Source organism: Bombina bombina, chromosome 2 (genome assembly GCF_027579735.1).
Source record: "Bombina bombina isolate aBomBom1 chromosome 2, aBomBom1.pri, whole genome shotgun sequence".
Taxonomy (NCBI): Eukaryota; Metazoa; Chordata; class Amphibia; order Anura; family Bombinatoridae; genus Bombina; species Bombina bombina.
This window is the reverse complement of record NC_069500.1, coordinates 160,084,526-160,105,972: the sequence shown is the minus strand read 5'-3', so window position 1 is coordinate 160,105,972 and position 21,447 is coordinate 160,084,526. Positions and strand designations below refer to the sequence as shown.

Below are 21,447 nucleotides of genomic sequence, written 5' to 3'. Positions count from 1 at the left end.
ACCCTAGCACCTTTGTGAAAATTCTGGGAGCAGTGGCCAACCCGAAAGGAAGAGCCACAAACTGGTAATGCTTGTCCAGAAAGGCGAACCTGAGAAACTGGTGATGATCTTTGTGGATAGGAATGTGCAGATACGCATCCTTTAAATCCACGGTGGTCATATATTGACCCTCCTGGATCATTGGTAAGATTGTCCGAATGGTCTCCATCTTGAATGATGGGACTCTGAGGAATTTGTTTAGAATTTTGAGATCCAGGATTGGTCTGAAAGTTCCTTCTTTTTTGGGAACCACAAACAGGTTTGAGTAAAAACCCAGCCCTTGTTCCGCAATTGGAACTGGGTGGATCACTCCCATTGTATGTAGGTCTTCTACACAGCGTAAGAATGCCTCTTTCTTTGTCATGTCTGTAGACAGACGAGAAATGTGGAACCTTCCCCTTGGAGGGGAGTCCTTGAATTCTAGAAGATATCCCTGGGATACAATCGCTAAGGCCCAGGGATCGAGTACATCTCTTGCCCAGGCCTGAGCGAAGAGAGAAAGTCTGCCCCCTACTAGATCCGGTCCCGGATCGGGGGCTACCCCTTCATGCTGTCTTGGAGGCAGCTGCAGGCTTCTTGGCCTGTTTATTGAACCAACAGAGAGGAAGAGACCTCTCTAAGAGACTGCACGTACAGCACTCTGTGCCTGGACTTATAGTGGAGAAATTGGGAATTTAAAATATAACTTTTATTAAATATATTAAAATAAAACACTCAATTAAAAACAACCTAATAGTGGTAGGCCACTTCCTTAATCCTCTGTAAGCCTTTGATATGTATAAGGTGCTTGGAAGGAAGTTGTTTAGGTAGGGAGTTATAAGTGAGACCTCTTAATTCAGTAGTATTACTGATAATAAAGGGTTAATCTTTATGTGTCAAATACACATATATTTGGCTATTTAAATAAGTTGTTGATTTGTGCTTGTTGGATTTAGGTAAATGTGAGTGATGTTCAGTGACCTCAGAAATATACCTACAAAGTACAGTTGTAAAATACCCTCTGTATGGTAAATAACACTTCTGTTAAATCTTATTGTGGAGTATAGTTGATATAGATATTCAGAATAGATGTGGTTTCACGTGACAGAATATGAACCTGTATTGTTCTGGTTATGTCTTGAAACATTCAAATGGCTATTATATATCTCATTAGATCAACTTATTTCCACAGTTTTGTAGGTTTATTATCACCATAAATTGTTACAAACTCACTGAGGTTTTATATACAGTGTAAGTAAAGAAGTATAATTTAGATTTATTTGTACTAGCCAGTCGTACGTCTATTATACCAGTTGTCTTGTGTTGGCATTGTGGCGCTATTAAGGTACTAACTGGAAGGTATTTTATTTACCAACCACTATAGGTAAAGTTTTAAAAAATTAATAGAGCTCCCATCAGCTCTATAACCCCCTGACCGGTTTCGCCCGTATCAGGCTTTTTCAAATAATTTTTTAAAACTTTACCTATAGTGGTTGGCCTGTTTAGGCGGGATAAAATTTGTATTATGCATCTAGCTTAAATATCACTTATAACTCCCTACCTAAACAACTTCCTTCCAAGCACCTTATACATATCAAAGGCTTACAGAGGATTAAGGAAGTGGCCTACCACTATTAGGTTGTTTTTAATTGAGTGTTTTATTTTAATATATTTAATAAAAGTTATATTTTAAATTCCCAATTTCTCCACTATAAGTCCAGGCACAGAGTGCTGTACGTGCAGTCTCTTAGAGAGGTCTCTTCCTCTCTGTTGGTTCAATAGATTACTTAACTGCACAGCACCACCTTTTCTGCTATTATAAGCACAGAAACATTAACTGAATATTAGTAACTTACTGCAATCATAGAAAAGGCTGCCGCAGTGGTGCCACTGTATATCAGTTGTGGTAAAAATTCTTGGCCTGTTTACCCTTGTTCCAGCCCTGGTAAGGTTTCCAGGCTGCCCTGGGTTGGGAAGCGTTACCCTCTTGCTTTGCAGGAGGGGAGGATGAAGCGAGACCGCTCCTGAAATTCCGAAAGGAACGAAAATTATTTTGTTTGTTCTTTATCTTAAAGGATTTGTCCTGAGGGAGAGCATGGCCTTTTCCCCCAGTGATTTCTGAAATAATCTCTTTCAATTCAGGCCCGAAGAGGGTCTTTCCTTTGAAAGGGATGTTCAAGAGTTTGGATTTTGACAAAACATCGGCCGACCAGGACTTTAGCCATAGAGCCCTGCGCGCTAAAATGGCGAAACCTGAATTCTTTGCCGCTAACTTAGCTAGTTGGAAAGCGGCATCTGTGATAAAAGAATTAGCCAGCTTAAGAGCCTTAATTCTGTCCATAATGTCCTCATATGAGGTCTCCGTCTGGAGCGCATAATCCAACGCCTCGAACCAGAAAGCAGCTGCAGTAGTTACAGGAACAATGCACGCAATAGGTTGGAGAAGAAAACCTTGTTGAACAAAAATTTTCTTAAGTAAACCCTCTAATTTTTTATCCATAGGGTCTTTAAAAGCACAATTATCTTCAATTGGTATGGTTGTGCGTTTAGCGAGTGAAGAAATAGCCCCCTCCACCTTAGGGACCGTCTGCCACGAGTCCCGCATGGGGTCAGATATGGGGAACATTTTCTTAAAAACAGGAGGGGGAACAAAGGGAATACCTGGTCTATCCCACTCCCTAGTAACGATATCCGCAATCCTCTTAGGGACCGGGAACACATCAGTGTAAACAGGAACTTCATCCAGAGTAACTAATACCTCCCTGAGCAATAAACGGAGGTGTTCTAGTTTAAATTTAAAAGCCAACGTATCTGAATCTGTCTGAGGAGAAACCTTTCCTGAATCGGAAATTTCTCCCTCAGACAACACATCCCTCGTCCCCACTTCAGAGCGTTGTGAGGGTATATCTGATACGGCTACTAAAGCGTCAGAATGCTCAGTATCTGTTCTTAAAACAGAGCTATCACGCTTTGCAGGTAACACGAGCAGTTTAGATAAAAACACTGAGAGAGTATTATTCATAACTGCCGCCAAGTCTTGCAAGGTAAAAGAGTTAGACGCACTAGGGGTGCTAGGCGTCACTTGAGCGGGCGTAACTGGTTGTGACACTTGGGGAGAGGTTGACGGACTAACCTCGATACCTTCTGTCTGAGAATCATCTTGGGCCACATTTTTAAGTGCAACAATATGGTCTTTAAAGTGTATAGACATATCAGTACAAGTGGGACACATTCTGAGGGGGGGTTCCACCATGGCTTCTAAACACATTGAACAAGGATTTTCCTTGGTGTCAGACATGTTTAAACAGACTAGTAGTAAAACAAGAAGGCTTGGAAATCACTTTAATCAAGTAAAAACACACTTTGAAAAAAATGTTACTGTGCCTTTAAGAGATAAACAAGGCACACAATTTTGCAAAACAGTGAAAAATGCAGCAAACTTTTCGAAATGTTTACAGTATGTACCTAAAGCATTAGTAAGATTGCACCACTAGCAATAAAAACGATTAACCCCTTAATGCCCAAACCGGATCGACAGTAAGCCAAAAAAACGGTTAAAAACGTTCAGCACCTTGCCACAGCTCTGCTGTGGCCCTACCTTCCCTTAGGAACCAGATTTGTGGGGAAAAAGCTTCTTATAGGCCCTCAAACTGCAGCAGGACCCTCCATGTGAAACAGCCTGAACTTCTAGTCAAATATAACTGCGCAACAGAGGCGCAAAATTAGGCCCCTCCCACCTCACTCCGGTGCTTGTGAGGCCTAAAGAAACACTCCCAAGTGTTTGAATAATAGCCATGTGGTTAACAACCCCTGAAAGAAACCCAAAGTAACCTTCAAAGTGTCTCAAACAAACGAAATTTTCAATAAAAACCGTTTGCCATGAAGTAGTGTCAACCAGCATAAACTAGCCCTGTTATGTAAGCTTAACATTCCATACTTAGTTTCTGAATACAGCTTACCCTTCCATCATGGTGATATTATCAGTCCTTTCTAGCATTATCACAGTCTTGTCTAGAAATAAATGACTGAACATACCTTATTGCAGCCTAACCTGCAAACCGTTCCCCCCAACTGAAGTTTTCTTGTACTCTTCAGTCCTTTTTGGGAACAGCAGTGGATTTTAGTTACAACATGCTAAAATCATCTTCCTCCCTGCAGAAATCTTCATCTCCTTTCTGCTAGAGAGTAAATAGTACACACCGGCACCATTTAAAATAACAAACTTTTGCTTGTAGAAATAAAAACTACATTTCTAACACCACATTCACTTTACCCTTCCGATTGCTTAGAGCCGGCAAAGAGAATGACTGGGGGGTGGAGCTAGAGGGGTAGCTATATGGACAGCTCTGCTGTGTGCTCTCTTTGCCACTTCCTGTTGGGAAGGAGAATATCCCACAAGTAAAGGATGAATATGTGGACTCGATACATCTTACAAGAGAAAATATCTAGTGCACTCTTAAAATAACAGATACATACTTAGAGGTTGAATTTGGTACATATTCCAATTAATTAAAAATATAAAAAAACAAAGAGAGGCAAAGGGGCTAAGGACTATATATCAGAAACAGGACACAGCCTTACTTATCTATAGAGTACATATAATCAGCAATAGCAAGCAATCCACTAAAAATTGTGTAAACAGGTAATAGTGACATCAATTCATATAACAAGTGCCATTAATCTAGGGCTAGGTGTAAATAACTAGCTTGGCACTATATCATGCGAAGCATAGTCCTAAATCACCTGATTTAATATAAACAATCCAAATTATGACTTCTGTTATTTCTGTGTTGCACATAAGACAGGAGTGGTTGTAAACTTAAAAAGAAACTTATAGTGTCCTGAAAAAGTGAAAAGTAAAATGTCTGTAGACGTCCTTTAGGCTAAGGGCATAAACATAAAACACAATACTATGTGCAGGAGGTCATTGGAGTAAAGCAGCTGGTGCTGTGCACAGACCAACTAATTGCAAACCAACTAATCGATTATAAGATTCGTTGACAACTATTTTCATAATCGATTGTGCCGATTAGTTGTTGCAGCTCTAGCCTAGATCCAATAGGAATTTAGATGACTAAGTCGGGAGAACTATGTTTAACCTTTCTCTTATGTTTCCCAGAGATAGGTAGGGCACTCAGGGCCGCAGATATCGCTGATTGTAGCTGCGGGGTAAAGTCTGCAGGAAAGGGGCCCCCTCCAGATGGAGAATTAGCTGTGCCGCGGGGAACTGCATGTGAAGCGGTTTGAGTAGACAGGGCAGAAATCTCTCGGGTCATAGAATTGCGCTATGGGTATTGGCAGAGTTAGCTCTCTTAGACTTTAAAATAGTGCTGAGGCAATTGGAACAACATTGAGCAGGCAGGCAAACCACAGCCTCCTCACAATATAAACAGGTATTATTATTCACTATAGAAGGAGTGGAACCCTCTGACGTAGTATCAGAGTCCTCCATAGCTTTGGTATGTAATTCCACAGATGGGAAAAAAACGTTAAAAAAAACAAGCGTTTTTAATATAAACTGGCACCTTTACAATCCCAATGGCTGGGGCACTCATCTCCTAGACCCAGACAAATGATCAGTGAAACACTCTCCTCAGGAGTGCTGTCTGCAGCAGGATCGCAAGGAAGTGAGAAAGGCTGCACCCGGTCACGTGGTGCGCAAGACAGGACTTCCCCTGCTATGCAAAAGAGTGTTAATCTAATATTAGCTGTGCAACACTCAAAAACGAAAGTGAAACCTGTCTGTTCCCAAGCCAAAAGCACAGTCTTATGAGCCCAAACACTAAAGTGAAACCTGTCTGTTCCCAAGTCAAAAGCACACAGGAGCCCAAATCTAATGCCGAACATAAAAATCCCCATAACTGTTCCTAATAATCTCCCTAAAGGAGATATTAACTATTGATCCTATTGAGGTATAGAGGAGTCACACTGTAACACTATACAGGAGTCCCAGCTATAACAATAAAGCGGACTTACCCTCTAAGATCCATGCTGTGGAACAGATACAGTCTCTCAAGTGTGAGAGCGATGGTCTGACAGGGACCTCAGTGATTAAAAGCAAGCAGTGAAACTTGTCAACACTGATTGCTCAGGAGTTGTTAGCAGGTAACAGCCTGGATGGTTTTCGCAGGAAAAACTTTCCCTGCATCTACAGACTAACTTTCATCAATACTCTCACTGAGAGGTTTATATGATTACTTAAAACTCCAGTCCTCTCTTGAAAGGAACATACCCATTACAGGACAATCTGAATCTTCTGACATGTCTCTGTCACCTCCTCTAGTGAAGAAAGGCAAAAAATGACTGGGAGGATAGGGGAAGTGGGAGGGATATTTAAGCCTTTAGCTAGGGTGTCATTGCCTCCTCCTGGTGGCCAGTTGTTGTATTCCCAACAGTAAGGAATGACGTTGTGGACTCTCCCTGCCTTATGGAAAGAAAACATACTGATTAACTTTAACCATATACACAGTACTATTTGTTCATATTGAAATTGATACCATATTGATTGACTGAGAAGGGAGACATTTTGCTTTGTATCAACCTGAAAAGTCAAAAATACCCTTAGCACTTAGCACTTCAAATGTTGTTTACTTCTCAAAAATATAACTTCCAGCAATAAAAGAGAAGACACAAGTTGCGCTCTGGCAGGTTTTCATTTGGTACAGCTGAGAGTATGTAGAACACATAGGTTATTTTTAGCAAGAGTGATTTAAAAATTCCATTAAATGGGTCTAGCAAATAATGAGTAAAAATGCAAACACATAAAGTGAACTGATGCAAAAAAGACCAAGTAGCTGTATTGCACAACTTTTCACTCAACAAAAACTCAAAAGTATGTGAGTTATAGAAATCACTAATGACAGATAAGAGGGAATACAAAAACAGTTCAAGCTGAGTATAAAGCTGCTGGCAGGAGTGCCGTGCAAGAGAAGGAGATATAAAACACCTTGTGATTTGTCAACAATCTTATAATAAATTAACATACAAGGTGAATGTAAACCAGTTTTCAAAGCACTGATATCTTGTTATCTTGATATCTTATGTGAAAGCACCAATTTGAATTTGTTACAATTATTTTGCATTGTTTTGCAGTTCCTTATCTGATGAATAGGGTTGCCAACTGTTCTCCACAAAAATACTGGATAATCTGTAGAAGACTGGGCACGATGGAAGTGGGGTCACACAATCACTCCCCCAAAAGCTCTACCTTAGCCACCACTCAAGATCTCACCATGTATATTTCTCACAGCTAAGCAGTCATTTTACCCCTTGGCTGCCAGCAACATTCAAATCAATAATTGTATTACCCTTTGGTTGAAAATAACACACAAACAGAAGTGATTGGGCCATCTTGAATTGCCCCTCACTTCTTTCTGCTCCATATTTATTATGCATTGGGGCATAGGAGGTCTTACATTTAGCAACACTCAGGGGCTTTAAAAAATCTGGACATTTAAAGATTTTACTGGACAGCTTGCTAAAATACTGGACTGTGCCGTTAAATACTGGACACCTGGCAACCCTACTGATGGAACCCTGCTGGGGCCAGTTAGGGTACGTAGAAGGGTTAGGCTTGTGAGGCCTTCAGAAATTAAATACCAGGAAAAGGAGGCAAAATAATGACAGTATATTGCAAAAAAAAATTACAGCACATATTTAAAGGGTCACTCAAGACAAAAACTTTTATGATTCATATAGAGCATGCAGTTTTAAGACACTTTCCAAATTACTTCCATTATCAAATTTTGCAGTGTCTTTTTATATTCACACTTTCTGGAGAACAAGATCCTACCGAGCATGTGCACAAGCTCACAGGGTATATGCATACTAGTCTGTGATTGGCTGATGTCTATCACATGATACAGGGGACCGGAAAATGGTAGAAAAAATTAATTTGTCAGAATTTTTTTTATTAGTTATTTGAAGTTCAGAGTAAGTGCTATTGCATTGTGTTTTTAGTATGCACTTGTTAATTATGTAATTCTACTGCATTGAGTGGTCCTTTAAGCATCTTATATAACAATCTTAAAGTATTTCATGTCCCTTCATAATAATGCCTTTTTAATAAATTGTAGAGTCAAATTTAGAACTGTGTTTAACCTCTGCAGAAAGGTTAAATACATAGTTAATGTCAGCTCCAAGACTGTGAAGCAATACTGGGAGCTAGCTGAACACATCTGGTGTTCAGATGACGAAACATATTTATAAACAACCTATCACCAGCTTGTTCCCAGCAGAGCATTTCTGCTCCTGAGCCTATCTAGGTATGATTTTCAATAAAAAATATCAAAAGAACAAAGTACATTTGATAATACGTGTACATTGAAAGTACTTTTGACTTTCATGTCCCTTTAAGGTCTTGGTAATGGAATGGAACCTTGAAAAACAGATTACGCATCCAAGGTACAAATCAATTACTTTTCCCATCTTGCCAGAGGTACTAGCTGTCGAGTATGACATGAGTTACAAATCTCACAATCTAATTTCCCTTTTTAATCCATAAAGTGGAATAAAACAATTTAAGGGATATTAAACAGTCTGTTTCATTGTTGTAATAAAAAAGCAATTAGTGGGTTATGCTTAATTGAAATGACTGCAATGTGTATTATTCATCATTTTAAACAGATTTTACCTTTTATTTTTTAATTTGTGCAGGGTCCATTACTTTCTGTCACAGCCGCACAAGGGGGCTGGGGACTCTCCAGGAAGGTTTATCTAGCTAGATGTCATAAATCTTCTAGAGAAGCTTGAGCTGGTTTAGCTTTCAGTGAATGCTAGAGAGACAGGAAGTCAGTTTCTTGCCCATGCTCAGCAGAGGACAAGATGCAACTTAAGCGTTCTTAATAGGTTAGCTCTCTCATCTCAGCGAGGTCACTGGCTACAGTGAGAATTTCTAAGTGCTAATTTTGCAAGAAAATAAGTTGTTTACTGTTTTAACACAATCTATTTTTTATGTTTACTTTGATTTAGCATACTGTTTTTTACTAAAGGGGCCCTGTTTCATATTCATTTAAAGAAATGAACCTCCAAGAAACTACAACTGCATCAATTAACACAGGCATTAATATTCTTGCAACTGTTGCCATACTTAGCAGACTTGCAGATTTCCCACAATTGTATCAGATTTATTTCTGTAACAAACCCATTTCCCAGAAATTATAAAAAAAAAAAAAATCTAGAGAGACTGACAGTTGAGGATGAATTTTCTTCTGTTGACCCATGAAATCAGCCTCTGGAAATATGAAAATGTAGAAATCACGATGAGATGGACTTTTCTGCTCTTCTTAAAATATCTACAGCTTTTATGTGTTGCATATATACCTCCCCCAACACATATGATTGATATATGTAAGTGCTGTCATGTTATATAACTCGTGACACTGACACAGAAGGGGTCCCTAGAATTGTACAGCCAACAACACTTCTTTGAGCTCTAAAAAAAAAAACCCCTCATCTGACAAGCAAAATGCATGTTCTGAGAAAGTTTCCTGAAAATGCAATACTATTGGACAACTCAACTGCAAAACAACAATGGTCTTTGGTGAAAACTGTGTACATTGAACCTAACATTCAAAGCAGCTGCAACCAAAGCCAGCATATCAAAAGGTTTATATTTGCATTGCATGTAATGCATTATTCAGTTAAAGGGAAATGAAACCAAAACATTTTATTTTGTGATTGAGGCAGAACAAACCATTTAAAAAAAGTTTCAATTCACTTCTATTATCAAATTTGCTTCGTTCCCATGATATTCTTTGTTGAAGAGATACCTAGGTAGGCGTCTGGAGCACTACATGACAGGAAATAGTGCTGCCATCTAGTGCTCTTGCAAATGGATAACATCTGCTGTCATATAGTGCTCCAGAAATGGGCCAGCTCCTAAGCATACGTTCCTGCTTTTCAACAAAATATATCAAGAGAACAAAGAACATATGATAATAGAAGTAAATACGAAGGTTTTTTTTATAAAATTGCATGCTCTATCTGAATCATGGAAAATCTGTTGTGTTTCATATCCCGTGAAAGCTTATCTGAAAATATCCATAAATTCTCAGCGGAAGTATTGGTCTGATGTCAGTAAAACAACACCTTTTTTAAATAGATAAATACATTTTAAGCTAGCATCTTTATATACCAAAAAACCGGAACAATAATCTGTTTAAATTGGAAAAATGAGAAAAGAAAAAAAAAAAAAACTTACCCTTAAACTGTACTTCCAAGAATCCCCTCCACTTTCTTCCACAGCTAACAACAAAATAATAAGATTGTAAACATTTCATTTAAGTGAAAATATGAAACAAAAAAAATAATGCTACGCAATGATAAACATAAAAATAATGTGCTACGAATAAAAAAGATGTCACATAAAAAAAAAAACAATTAGTAGTTTTAAAAGGGGCATTAAACACTGAGGGTCAGATTACAAGTGGAGCGTTAAATATCGCTTGCATGCGAGCAATATCAGCATTGCACTTTGGAAAACCAGCACAGTAGCAATAACCAGCAACTTGTAATGGCTCGTTAATTATTGCGCTCCTGCAAACGGGCAAATTTGTTCATTTGCGGGAGCGCAATAAATTAGTGCTCCACTTGTAATCTAGCCCTGAATATATTGCATACACCTCTCTTAAATTATAGATGCAACAATTTTAGAATGTAAGTTGCATTGCAGGTGTCTTGAAGAGTTGCTGCACATGTGCAAATAAGTCAGCACTGGAATGCAGTAAAAGCTAGATTTCAACATGGCCGCACCCATGACTTGAGAGAGGCAGGGAATAACCTTAATTTATATGTTTAGGTTCACTATTACTATAACCAGATTTGAACTCTTTGCTGAAATTAAAATTGTTCACACCGGTTCTATATTGACCCTGCACTACTGTGTGTTTATGCCCCACATAAGGGTTAAACACACAGTAGAAGTGCCGCTCAGAACCAGCGGAGCACTGCTGGTCCAATCAGCAGCACTAGTCACAAAAATAACAGCGGATTTGTATACCGCCTTATGCAAATGTAGCAATCCCTCACTGGCCACTGAAACAACCATACCAAAGCCTTCAGGGTCCTCTTCCCACATTGCAAGATCTTCCTCACTTAAACGAAAATAGTGAGTAACCAGTCTTCCACATATTTCCGTCAGAGTTGAATAAGTAAAGAAGGACATTTTTATTTGATGAGCACTGATGGTCTCTGGTTTGCTTTCTGTAATACATAAATACATTGATTTATTAGTTGAAATGTAAACCTATAATACTAATTATTTAATGTAAAAGATACTAGGAGACACATATACAAAAAAACAATTTACCTCTTATCAAATTTACTTTGATCCCTTGGTATCCTTTTGTTAAAGAGAATACCTAGATAGGCCAATGAGCATGTCTTGCAATAATGTTTGTAACAAATTTATACATTTTTGCAAACACTGCTACCATAAAGTGCTTGAAAATGCTGAACATTGGGGGCGGAGCCAACTTCCAAGGGAACCAGACGTCCATGTGTGGAGCTCCCGGCTCTAATATAACTAAAATCTTGCTTATCTACCCTTGGGACCAAATTCTCTCACACCACTAGAGTATCCCTTGACCTCTACTAATCCTACGAGTCCCTATGAGCGCTTAAGTGGCTATTGCTGGATGACAGAAGCTCTATAATAACATGGCCGGGATAGAGGCCCTGAACTTTTGGGTGGAAGATGTGGCGCAGCTCCTATCTGAGCACTTCACCAGAATGGAAGCCACACTCTTCGGATGTCACAGCATAACTAACGCGCCTGAGCAGGTTACCCTAAGCCTAACTAGCCCCATTACATTTTTGGATCAAAGTACCGCCAGTGGTAAACTAGCCCATGGGACCTTGTGCCGCCTGCTTGACCCAACCCAACATGGCGACTCGTTCAACTACCACTCCGGAGACCAAACTACTCGAGAGGCACGCACAGTTTCTAGGGCAGAAGATGGAGAATACCTTTTTACACACTTTGACCCTAAGCTGCCTGACGAGATCCGAAACTTTGGAAATACTTTGACCCCGCTTCTTAACTTACCCGCAGCGGCGAGACATGTGAGGTCTGTAGTCCGCGACCATGTCTGTGGGGCTTTCCCCTAGCTCAGCGATGTTGGCGCAGGAGTGATCGAGGCCAAGCAAGACTCTGGAAGTTGGTGGATGTCACAGTGCCTCGAGCTACAAGTGCGGTATGTTTTTGGTGACCACAGATGTGGCATAGGCTAGACTGGAGCTCCCGATAACATTGTTTGCGGTTCCTGGCCTGCAGTTTTTTGTGAAACATATATTCAGTCTGAACATTTACCTTCACACTGACTGAGAGGTCTGCTCAATGCCACAAAACATATCTTAAACTGCAATATTCACGGAAGCTCTGGGACTATACTTATATTGACTGCCTCACAGGGTTACATCATAATTACGTTATGGAAATGTTAAGTTTAACAGTTATATGCTTGAAGATCACTATGGTTATAGGTTTTCAAGTTATGATGGACGCCCCTTTCTTGCTTCTCTTTCATACTCCACAGTGGGCTCCCAAAATAATATGCTTTATAAGTTAAGAAAGATAAATATCTTTTGATACATAAGACACTTGCTGATACCTTTGTAATGAAAATGTATATATACCCTGTTCTGTTTAATTTAGGGGGACTTTGATAACATAGATCTTTTCTGCCCAAGTGGGTACCCTGTACCTCATAGGTGTGAGGAAGCTCCCCTGTTTATATCTATTTTCAAGGGCAAGACCCCATAGATAACAAGCTATTCATAGCAAAGCCTAATAGGTTTGTGCCTACCTATTGCAAGCTTCTACCCCTCCCCAAGACTTGAATAGATACTAATTTCAGTGTAGAGTAACATGGCTTCCTATCCTATGTTTGTTATTTCATAAATATATTAGTTAGCATACACACTGATACTACAGTCCCTACCATATTCTATCACATATATTTTGTATAGTGTATCTCCTGTACTAATTTGATACATCAGCACCATGTTTTACTGTGGTATCCTACATTTCTTTAGCACTAAAGGGTATCTGGATACTGTGCACCCCTACAAATCAGATCTACTATCCCATGAGTTACTTATTTTGACGCAATCTCTCTGTTCATCTCATATTTTAATGTTATAGCACAGCACCTAGTTAGGTGTTTACTCTAATACACTTAGTTCATAGGTACTAAGCACCTGTCTGAAAGTCAATATCTATATGTACCCATAGATACTCCTAGTAGCAATCTACTTTAAATTTTTTAACTACTTCAGGGACACCATTGATGTTTGAGTCAGCTGTTTGGCAGTAATATTGGAGATTTTTTTTCTGCAAGAGTATATCTTGAACATAGGAAGGCTCCAAGTCCTAGACACATTACCTTATAAATTTTGACTGCTATTTATTTGCCTAAAAATATTTTTCCAACCCCTGTTTACTGGCTTTGTATGGCGATGCTGCCGGCGGCTGAGGCGGTGAGCCATACATAACTTGATTAATCACATTTCAATATAAGGGGTTATTTTCAACCCACGCATGCCACTAAATGTACTGGGTTTTTTGAGTCTATATGTTTTCTTTCCTTTCTACAATATAACCTCTAAAGCCATATGAATAGTAGTTAATAACTTGCGCTATAGTTTAATTTTTTTTGAGTCTACTGGGACTATGATGTGATTTGCAGCTTTGTCATACAGCAGTAGGGGATGGGTTTCCAGTGCAGGCTGGACCTGCTTTGTCATTCTTCTTATCTCCCTATTCATGGTACTCCATATAAATCGCATAAACCTTAGCTAACCTACCACCTCCCCCCCCCCCCCTATAATGTACCTCCTAATGTTGGAGGGCTATCTATATTGCTTATCTTGTCTATGCCATACTCTACCTATTTATACCTACATACTTTACCACACTATTTACACTGCAAGTTTATATATTTACCCTTAGTATTGCCTCCAATACCAATTACTAACTATTCTAAAAATTAAAAAATTCGAGGTTTATTATTGAGATCCAAAAGTGGTCTCCTTAGTTACAATTTCCTTCTTTCACTTCATTACTACCTGTTGCTTTTGTTGGCCCAAAAGTAATTTATTATGTCATATAGAAGGTTCCTGAAGGATCAACACCCTATCTGTATAATGTTTGCAAGCTATGTAACTTGTTGGCTATATGTCTCTTTTATGTCTATTTTATTACTCCTGTAACATTGAAGCCTTATTTCATGTGACATAACAATTTGTTATGCTGTTCTATGTATGCTTTTAACTAAACCTCAATAAAAATTATTAAAAAAAAAAAAAAAAAAATGCTGAACATTGTTGCAAACATTGGATGTAAATTAGAATATATTGTTTTAATATGGCAGAATAATTTCCAATTAATTCTTACTTTCATGTACACACGTGCATTCAGAGGTTTCGGATGCAAATGAATGTGGAAGAAGGCTGCCACTCGCGGCATTCGACTCTTTTAGGAACCAGATTGCTTCTTGTGAAAGTGTAACACACTAAGATCAGTGCCAATCCAGATCTTAGTGTGTTGCATTTTTACAAGAAGAAATTCAGCTCCAAAAAGAGCCGAATGCTGCGAGTGGCCGCTGTCTTCCACAATCATTTGAATCCAAAATCTCCAAATGCAAGTGTTTCGTTTAATGTCACTTTTAAAGGGACAGTAAAGTAAAAAAAAAATATTTCATGATTTAAATAGGTCATGTAATTTTAAACAACTTTCCAATTTACTTTTATTACCAATTTTGCTTTGTTCTCTTGGTATTCTTAGTTGAAAGCTAAATCTAGGAGGTTCATGTGCTAATTTCTAAGACCTTGAAGACTGCTTCTAATCTGAAAGCATTTTGACAGTTTTTCACCACTAGAGGGCGTTAGTTCATGTGTTCATATAGATAACATTGAGCTCAGGCACGTGAAGCTCCTAGGAGTCAGCACTGATTGGTTAAAAATACAAGTCTGTCAAAAGAACTGAAATAAGGGGGCAGTTTTCAGAGGCATAGATACAAGGTAATCACAGAGGTAAAAAACATAATTTATGTAAGAACTTACCTGATAAATTCATTTCTTTCATATTAGCAAGAGTCCATGAGCTAGTGACGTATGGGATATACATTCCTACCAGGAGGGGCAAAGTTTCCCAAACCTCAAAATGCCTATAAATACACCCCTCACCACACCCACAGTTTAACGAATAGCCAAGAAGTGGGGTGATAAGAAAAAAAGTGCGAAAGCATAAAAAATAAGGAATTGGAATAGTTGTGCTTTATACAAAAAAATCATAATAACCACAAAAAAAGGGTGGGTCTCATGGACTCTTGCTAATATGAAAGAAATTAATTTATCAGGTAAGTTCTTACATAAATTATGTTTTCTTTCATGTAATTAGCAAGAGTCCATGAGCTAGTGACGTATGGGATAATAAATACCCAAGATGTGGAACTTCCACGCAAGAGTCACTAGGGAGGGAGGGATAAAATAAAGACAGCCAATTCCGCTGAAAATAATCCACACCCAAAATAAAGTTTAAATCTTATAATGAAGAAAACTGAAATTATAAGCAGAAGAATCAAACTGAAACAGCTGCCTGAAGTACTTTTCTACCAAAAACTGCTTCAGAAGACGAAAACGCATCAAAATGGTAGAATTTAGTAAAAGTATGCAAAGAAGACCAAGTTGCTGCTTTGCAAATCTGATCAACCGAAGCTTCATTCCTAAACGCCCAGGAAGTAGAAACTGACCTAGTAGAATGAGCTGTAATCCTTTGAGGCGGAGTTTTACCCGACTCGATATAAGCATGATGAATTAAAGATTTCAACCAAGATGCCAAAGAAATGGCAGAGGCCTTCTGACCTTTCCTAGACCCGGAAAAGATAACAAATAGACTAGAAGTCTTTCGGAAATTCTTAGTAGCTTCAACATAATATTTCAAAGCTCTAACTACATCCAAAGAATGCAATGATCTCTCCTTAGAATTCTTAGGATTAGGACATAATGAAGGAACCACAATTTCTCTGCTAATGTTGTTAGAATTCACAACCTTAGGTAAAAATTTAAAAGAAGTTCGCAACACCGCCTTATCCTGATGAAAAAAACATAATTTATGTAAGAACTTACCTGATAAATTCATTTCTTTCATATTAGCAAGAGTCCATGAGCTAGTGACGTATGGGATAATGACTACCCAAGATGTGGATTTTTCCACGCAAGAGTCACTAGAGAGGGAGGGATAAAATAAAGACAGCCAATTCCTGCTGAAAATAATCCACACCCAAAATAAAGTTTAAATGAAAACATAAGCAGAAGATTCAAACTGAAACAGCTGCCTGAAGTACTTTTCTACCAAAAACTGCTTCAGAAGAAGAAAACACATCAAAATGGTAGAATTTAGTAAAAGTATGCAAAGAAGACCAAGTTGCTGCTTTGCAAATCTGATCAACCGAAGCTTCATTCCTAAACGCCCAGGAAGTAGAAACTGACCTGGTAGAATGAGCTGTAATCCTCTGAGGCGGAGTTTTACCCGACTCAACATAGGCATGATGAATTAAAGATTTCAACCAAGATGCCAAAGAAATGGCAGAAGCTTTCTGGCCTTTTCTAGAACCGGAAAAGATGACAAAGAGACTAGAAGTCTTTCGGAAAGTCTTAGTAGCTTCAACATAATATTTCAAAGCTCTAACAACATCCAAAGAATGCAATGATTTCTCCTTAGAATTCTTAGGATTAGGGCATAATGAAGGAACTACAATTTTTCTACTAATGTTGTTGGAATTCACAACCTTAGGTAAAAATTCAAAAGAAGTTCGCAACACTGCCTTATCCTAATGAAAAATCAGAAAAGGAGACTCACAAGAAAGAGCAGACAATTCAGAGACTCTTCTGGCAGAAGAGATGGCCAAAAGGAACAAAACTTTCCAAGAAAGTAATTTAATGTCCAATGAATGCATAGGTTCAAACGGAGGAGCTTGAAGAGCCCCCAGAACCAAATTCAAACTCCAAGGAGGAGAAATTGACTTAATAACAGGTTTTATACGAACCAAAGCTTGTACAAAACAATGAATATCAGGAAGATTAGCAATCTTTCTGTGAAAAAGAACAGAGATTTGTCCTTTCAAGGAACTTGCAGACAAACCTTTATCCAAACCATCCCGAAGAAACTGTAAAATTCTAGGAATTCTGAAAGAATGCCAGGAAAAATGATGAGAAAGACACCAAGAAATAGAAGTCTTCCAGACTCGATAATATATCTTCCTAGATACAGATTTACGAGCCTGTAACATAGTATTAATCACAGAGTCAGAGAAACCTCTTTGACTAAGAATCAAGCGTTCAATCTCCATACCTTTAAATTTAAGGATTTGAGATCCTGATGGTAAAAAGGACCTTGCGACAAAAGGTCTAGTCTTAACGGAAGAGTCCATGGTTGGCAAGAGGCCATCCGGACAAGATCCGCATACCAAAACCTGTGAGGCCATGCTGGAGCCACCAGCAGAACAAACGAGCATTCCTTCAGAATCTTGGAGATTACTCTTGGAAGAAGAACTAGAGGCGGGAAGATATAGGCAGGATGATACTTCCAAGGAAGTGACAATGCATCCACTGCTTCCGCCTGAGGACCCCTGGATCTGGACAGATACCTGGGAAGTTTCTTGTTTAGATGAGAAGCCATCAGATCTATTTCTGGAAGTCCCCACATTTGAACAATCTGAAGAAATACCTCTGGGTGAAGAGACCATTCGCCCGGATGTAACGTTTGGCGACTGAGATAATCCGCTTCCCAATTGTCTATACCTGGGATATGAACCGCAGAAATTAGACAGGAGCTGGATTCCGCCCATACCAGTATTCGAGATACTTCTTTCATAGCCAGAGGACTGTGAGTGCCTCCTTGATGATTGATATATGTCACAGTTGTTACATTGTCTGTCTGAAAACAAATGAACGATTCTCTCTTTAGAAGAGGCCATGACTGAAGGGCTCTGAAAATTGCACGGAGTTCCAAAATATTGATTGGTAATCTCACCTCCTGAGATTCCCAAACCCCTTGTGCTGTCAGAGACCCCCAAACAGCTCCCCAACCTGTCAGACTTGCATCTGTTGAAATTACAGTCCAGGTCAGAAGAACAAAAGAAGCCCCCTGAACTAAACGATGGTGATCTGTCCACCACGTCAGAGAGTGTCGTACAATCGGTTTTAAAGATATTAATTGAGATATCTTTGTGTAATCCCTGCACCACTGGTTCAGCATACAGAGTTGAAGAGGTCGCATGTGAAAACGAGCAAAGGGGATCGCGTCCGATGCAGCAGTCATAAGACCTAGAATTTCCATGCATAAGGCTACCGAAGGGAATGATTGTGAGTGAAGGTTTCGACAAGCTGAGATCAATTTTAGACGTCTCTTGTCTGTCAGAGACAGAGTCATGGACACTGAATCTATCTGGAAACCTAAAAAGGTTACCCTTGTCTGAGGAATCAATGAACTTTTAGGTAAATTGATCCTCCAACCATGATCTTAAAGAAACAACACAAGTCGATTCGTATGAGATTCTGCTAAATGTGAAGACTGAGCAAGTACCAAGATATCGTCCAAATAAGGAAATACCACAATACCCTGTTCTCTGATTACAGACAGAAGGGCACCGAGAACCTTTGTAAAAATTCTTGGAGCTGTTGCTAGGCCAAACGGCAGAGGCACAAACTGGTAATGATTGTCTAGGAAAGAGAATCTCAGAAACTGATAGTGATCTGGATGAATCGGAATATGCAGATATGCATCCTGTAAATCTATTGTGGACATATAATGCCCTTGCTGAACAAAAGGCAGGATAGTCCTTATAGTTACCATTTTGAATGTTGGTATCCTTACATAACGATTCAATATTTTTAGATCCAGAACTGGTCTGAAGGAATTCTCCTTCTTTGGTACAATGAAGAGATTTGAATAAAACCCCAGCCCCTGTTCCAGAACTGGAACTGGCATAATTACTCCAGCCAACTCTAGATCTGAAACACATTTCAGAAATGCTAGAGCCTTCGCTGGATTTACTGGGACACGGGAAAGAAAAAATCTCTTTGCAGGAGGCCTTATCTTGAAGCCAATTCTGTACCCTTCTAAAACAATGTTCTGAATCCAAAGATTGTGAATTGAATTGATCCAAATTTCTTTGAAAAATCGTAATCTGCCCCCTACCAGCTGAGCTGGAATGAGGGCCGCACCTTCATGTGGACTTGGGAGCTGGCTTTGGTTTTCTAAAAGGCTTGGATTTATTCCAGACTGGAGATGGTTTCCAAACTGATACCGCTCCTGTGGGTGAAGGATCAGGCTTTTGTTCCTTATTGTGACGAAAGGAACGAAAACGATTATTAGACCTAAATTTACCCTTAGATTTTTTATCCTGTGGTAAAAAAGTTCCTTTCCCTCCAGTAACAGTTGAGATAATAGAATCCAACTGAGAACCAAATAATTTATTACCCTGGAAAGAAAGGGAAAGCAAAGTAGACTTAGAAGACATATCAGCATTCCAAGTTTTAAGCCATAAAGCTCTTCTAGCTAAAATAGCTAGAGACATATACCTGACATCAACTCTAATGATATCAAAGATGGCATCACAAATAAAGTTATTAGCATGTTGAAGAAGATTAACAATGCTATGAGAATTATGATCTGTTACTTGTTGCACTAAAGCTTCTAACCAAAAGGTTGAAGCTGCAGCAACATCCGCTAAAGATATAGCAGGTCTAACAAGATTACCTGAACATAAGTAAGCTTTTCTTAGAAAGGATTCAATCTTCCTATCTAAAGGATCCTTAAAGGAAGTACTATCTGCCGTAGGAATAGTAGTACGTTTAGCAAGAGTAGAGACATCCCCATCAACCTTAGGGATTTTGTCCCAAAACTCTAATCTGTCAGACGGCACAGGATATAATTGCTTAAAACGTTTAGAAGGAGTAAATGAATTACCCAAATTATTCCATTCCCTGGAGATTACTTCAGAAATAGCATCAGGGACAGGAAAAACTTCTGGAATAACTACAGGAGATTTAAAAAACATAATTTATGCTTACCTGATAAATTTATTTCTCTTGTAGTGTGTTCAGTCCACGGGTCATCCATAACTTATGGGATATATTCTCCTTCCCAACAGGAAGTTGCAAGAGGAACACCCAAGCAGAGCTGCTATATAGCTCCTCCCCTCACATGTCATATCCAGTCATTCGACCGAAACAAGACGAGAAAGGAGAAACTATAGGGTGCAGTGGTGACTGGAGTTATAATTTAAAATTTAGAACCTGCCTCAAAAAGACAGGGCGGGCCGTGGACAGAACACAGTACAAGAGAAATAAATTTATCAGGTAAGCATAAATTATGTTTTCTCTTGTTAAGTGTGTTAAGTGTATATCTGCATATTCCGATTCATCCAGATCACTATCAGTTTCTGAGATTCTCTTTCCTAGACAAGCATTACCAGTTTGTGGCTCTGCCGTTTGGCCTAGCAACAGCTCCAATAATTTTTACAAAGGTTCTCGGTGCCCTTCTGTCTGTAATCAGAGAACAGGGTATTGTGGTATTTCCTTATTTGGACGATATCTTGGTACTTGCTCAGTCTTCACATTTAGCAGAATCTCATACGAATCGACTTGTGTTGTTTCTTTAAGATCATGGTTGGAGGATCAATTTACCTAAAAGTTCATAGATTCCTGAACACACTTAACAAGAGAAAGCATAAATTATGTTTTCTCTTGTTAAGTGTGTTCAGTCCACGAGTCATCCATTACTTATGGGATACCAATACCGAAGCTAAAGTACACGGATGATGGGAGGGACAAGGCAGGAACATTAAACAGAAGGAACCACTGCCTGTAGAACCTTTCTCCCAAAAACAGCCTCCGAAGAAGCAAAAGTGTCAAATTTGTAAAATTTGGAAAAAGTATGAAGTGAAGACCAAGTTGCAGCCTTGCAAATCTGTTCAACAGAGGCCTCATTCTTAAAGGCCCAGGTGGAAGCCACAGCTCTAGTGGAATGAGCTGTAATTATTTCAGGAGGCTGCTGTCCAGCAGTCTCATAGGCTAAGCATATTATGCTACGAAGCCAAAAAGAGAGAGAGGTAGCCGAAGCCTTTTGACCTCTCCTCTGTCCAGAGTAAACGACAAACAGAGAAGAAGTTTGCCGAAAATCTTTAGTTGCCTGTAAGTAGAACTTCAGGGCACGGACCACGTCTAGATTATGCAAAAGACGTTCCTTCTTTGAAGAAGGATTAGGACATAACGATGGAACAACAATCTCTTGATTGATATTCCTGTTAGAAACAACCTTAGGTAAAAACCCAGGTTTCGTACGCAGGACTACCTTGTCTGAATGAAAGATCAGATAAGGAGAATCACAATGTAAGGCAGATAACTCAGAGACTCTTCGAGCCG

General features: G+C 39.1%; 1 protein-coding gene across 1 annotated transcript in view; it reads right to left on the bottom strand.

Annotated features, from left to right (window-relative positions):
• IPO11 (importin 11) overlaps positions 1-21,447 on the bottom strand; it is a 950,863-nt gene that overhangs the window by 547,364 nt on the left and 382,052 nt on the right. The window contains exons 11-12 of the mRNA XM_053701321.1: positions 11,068-11,220; positions 10,220-10,263 (exon numbers count right to left, since the gene is read on the bottom strand). Of these exons, the coding sequence (XP_053557296.1) occupies positions 10,220-10,263; positions 11,068-11,220 (197 nt within the window). The remainder of the gene's footprint in view (positions 1-10,219; positions 10,264-11,067; positions 11,221-21,447) is intronic.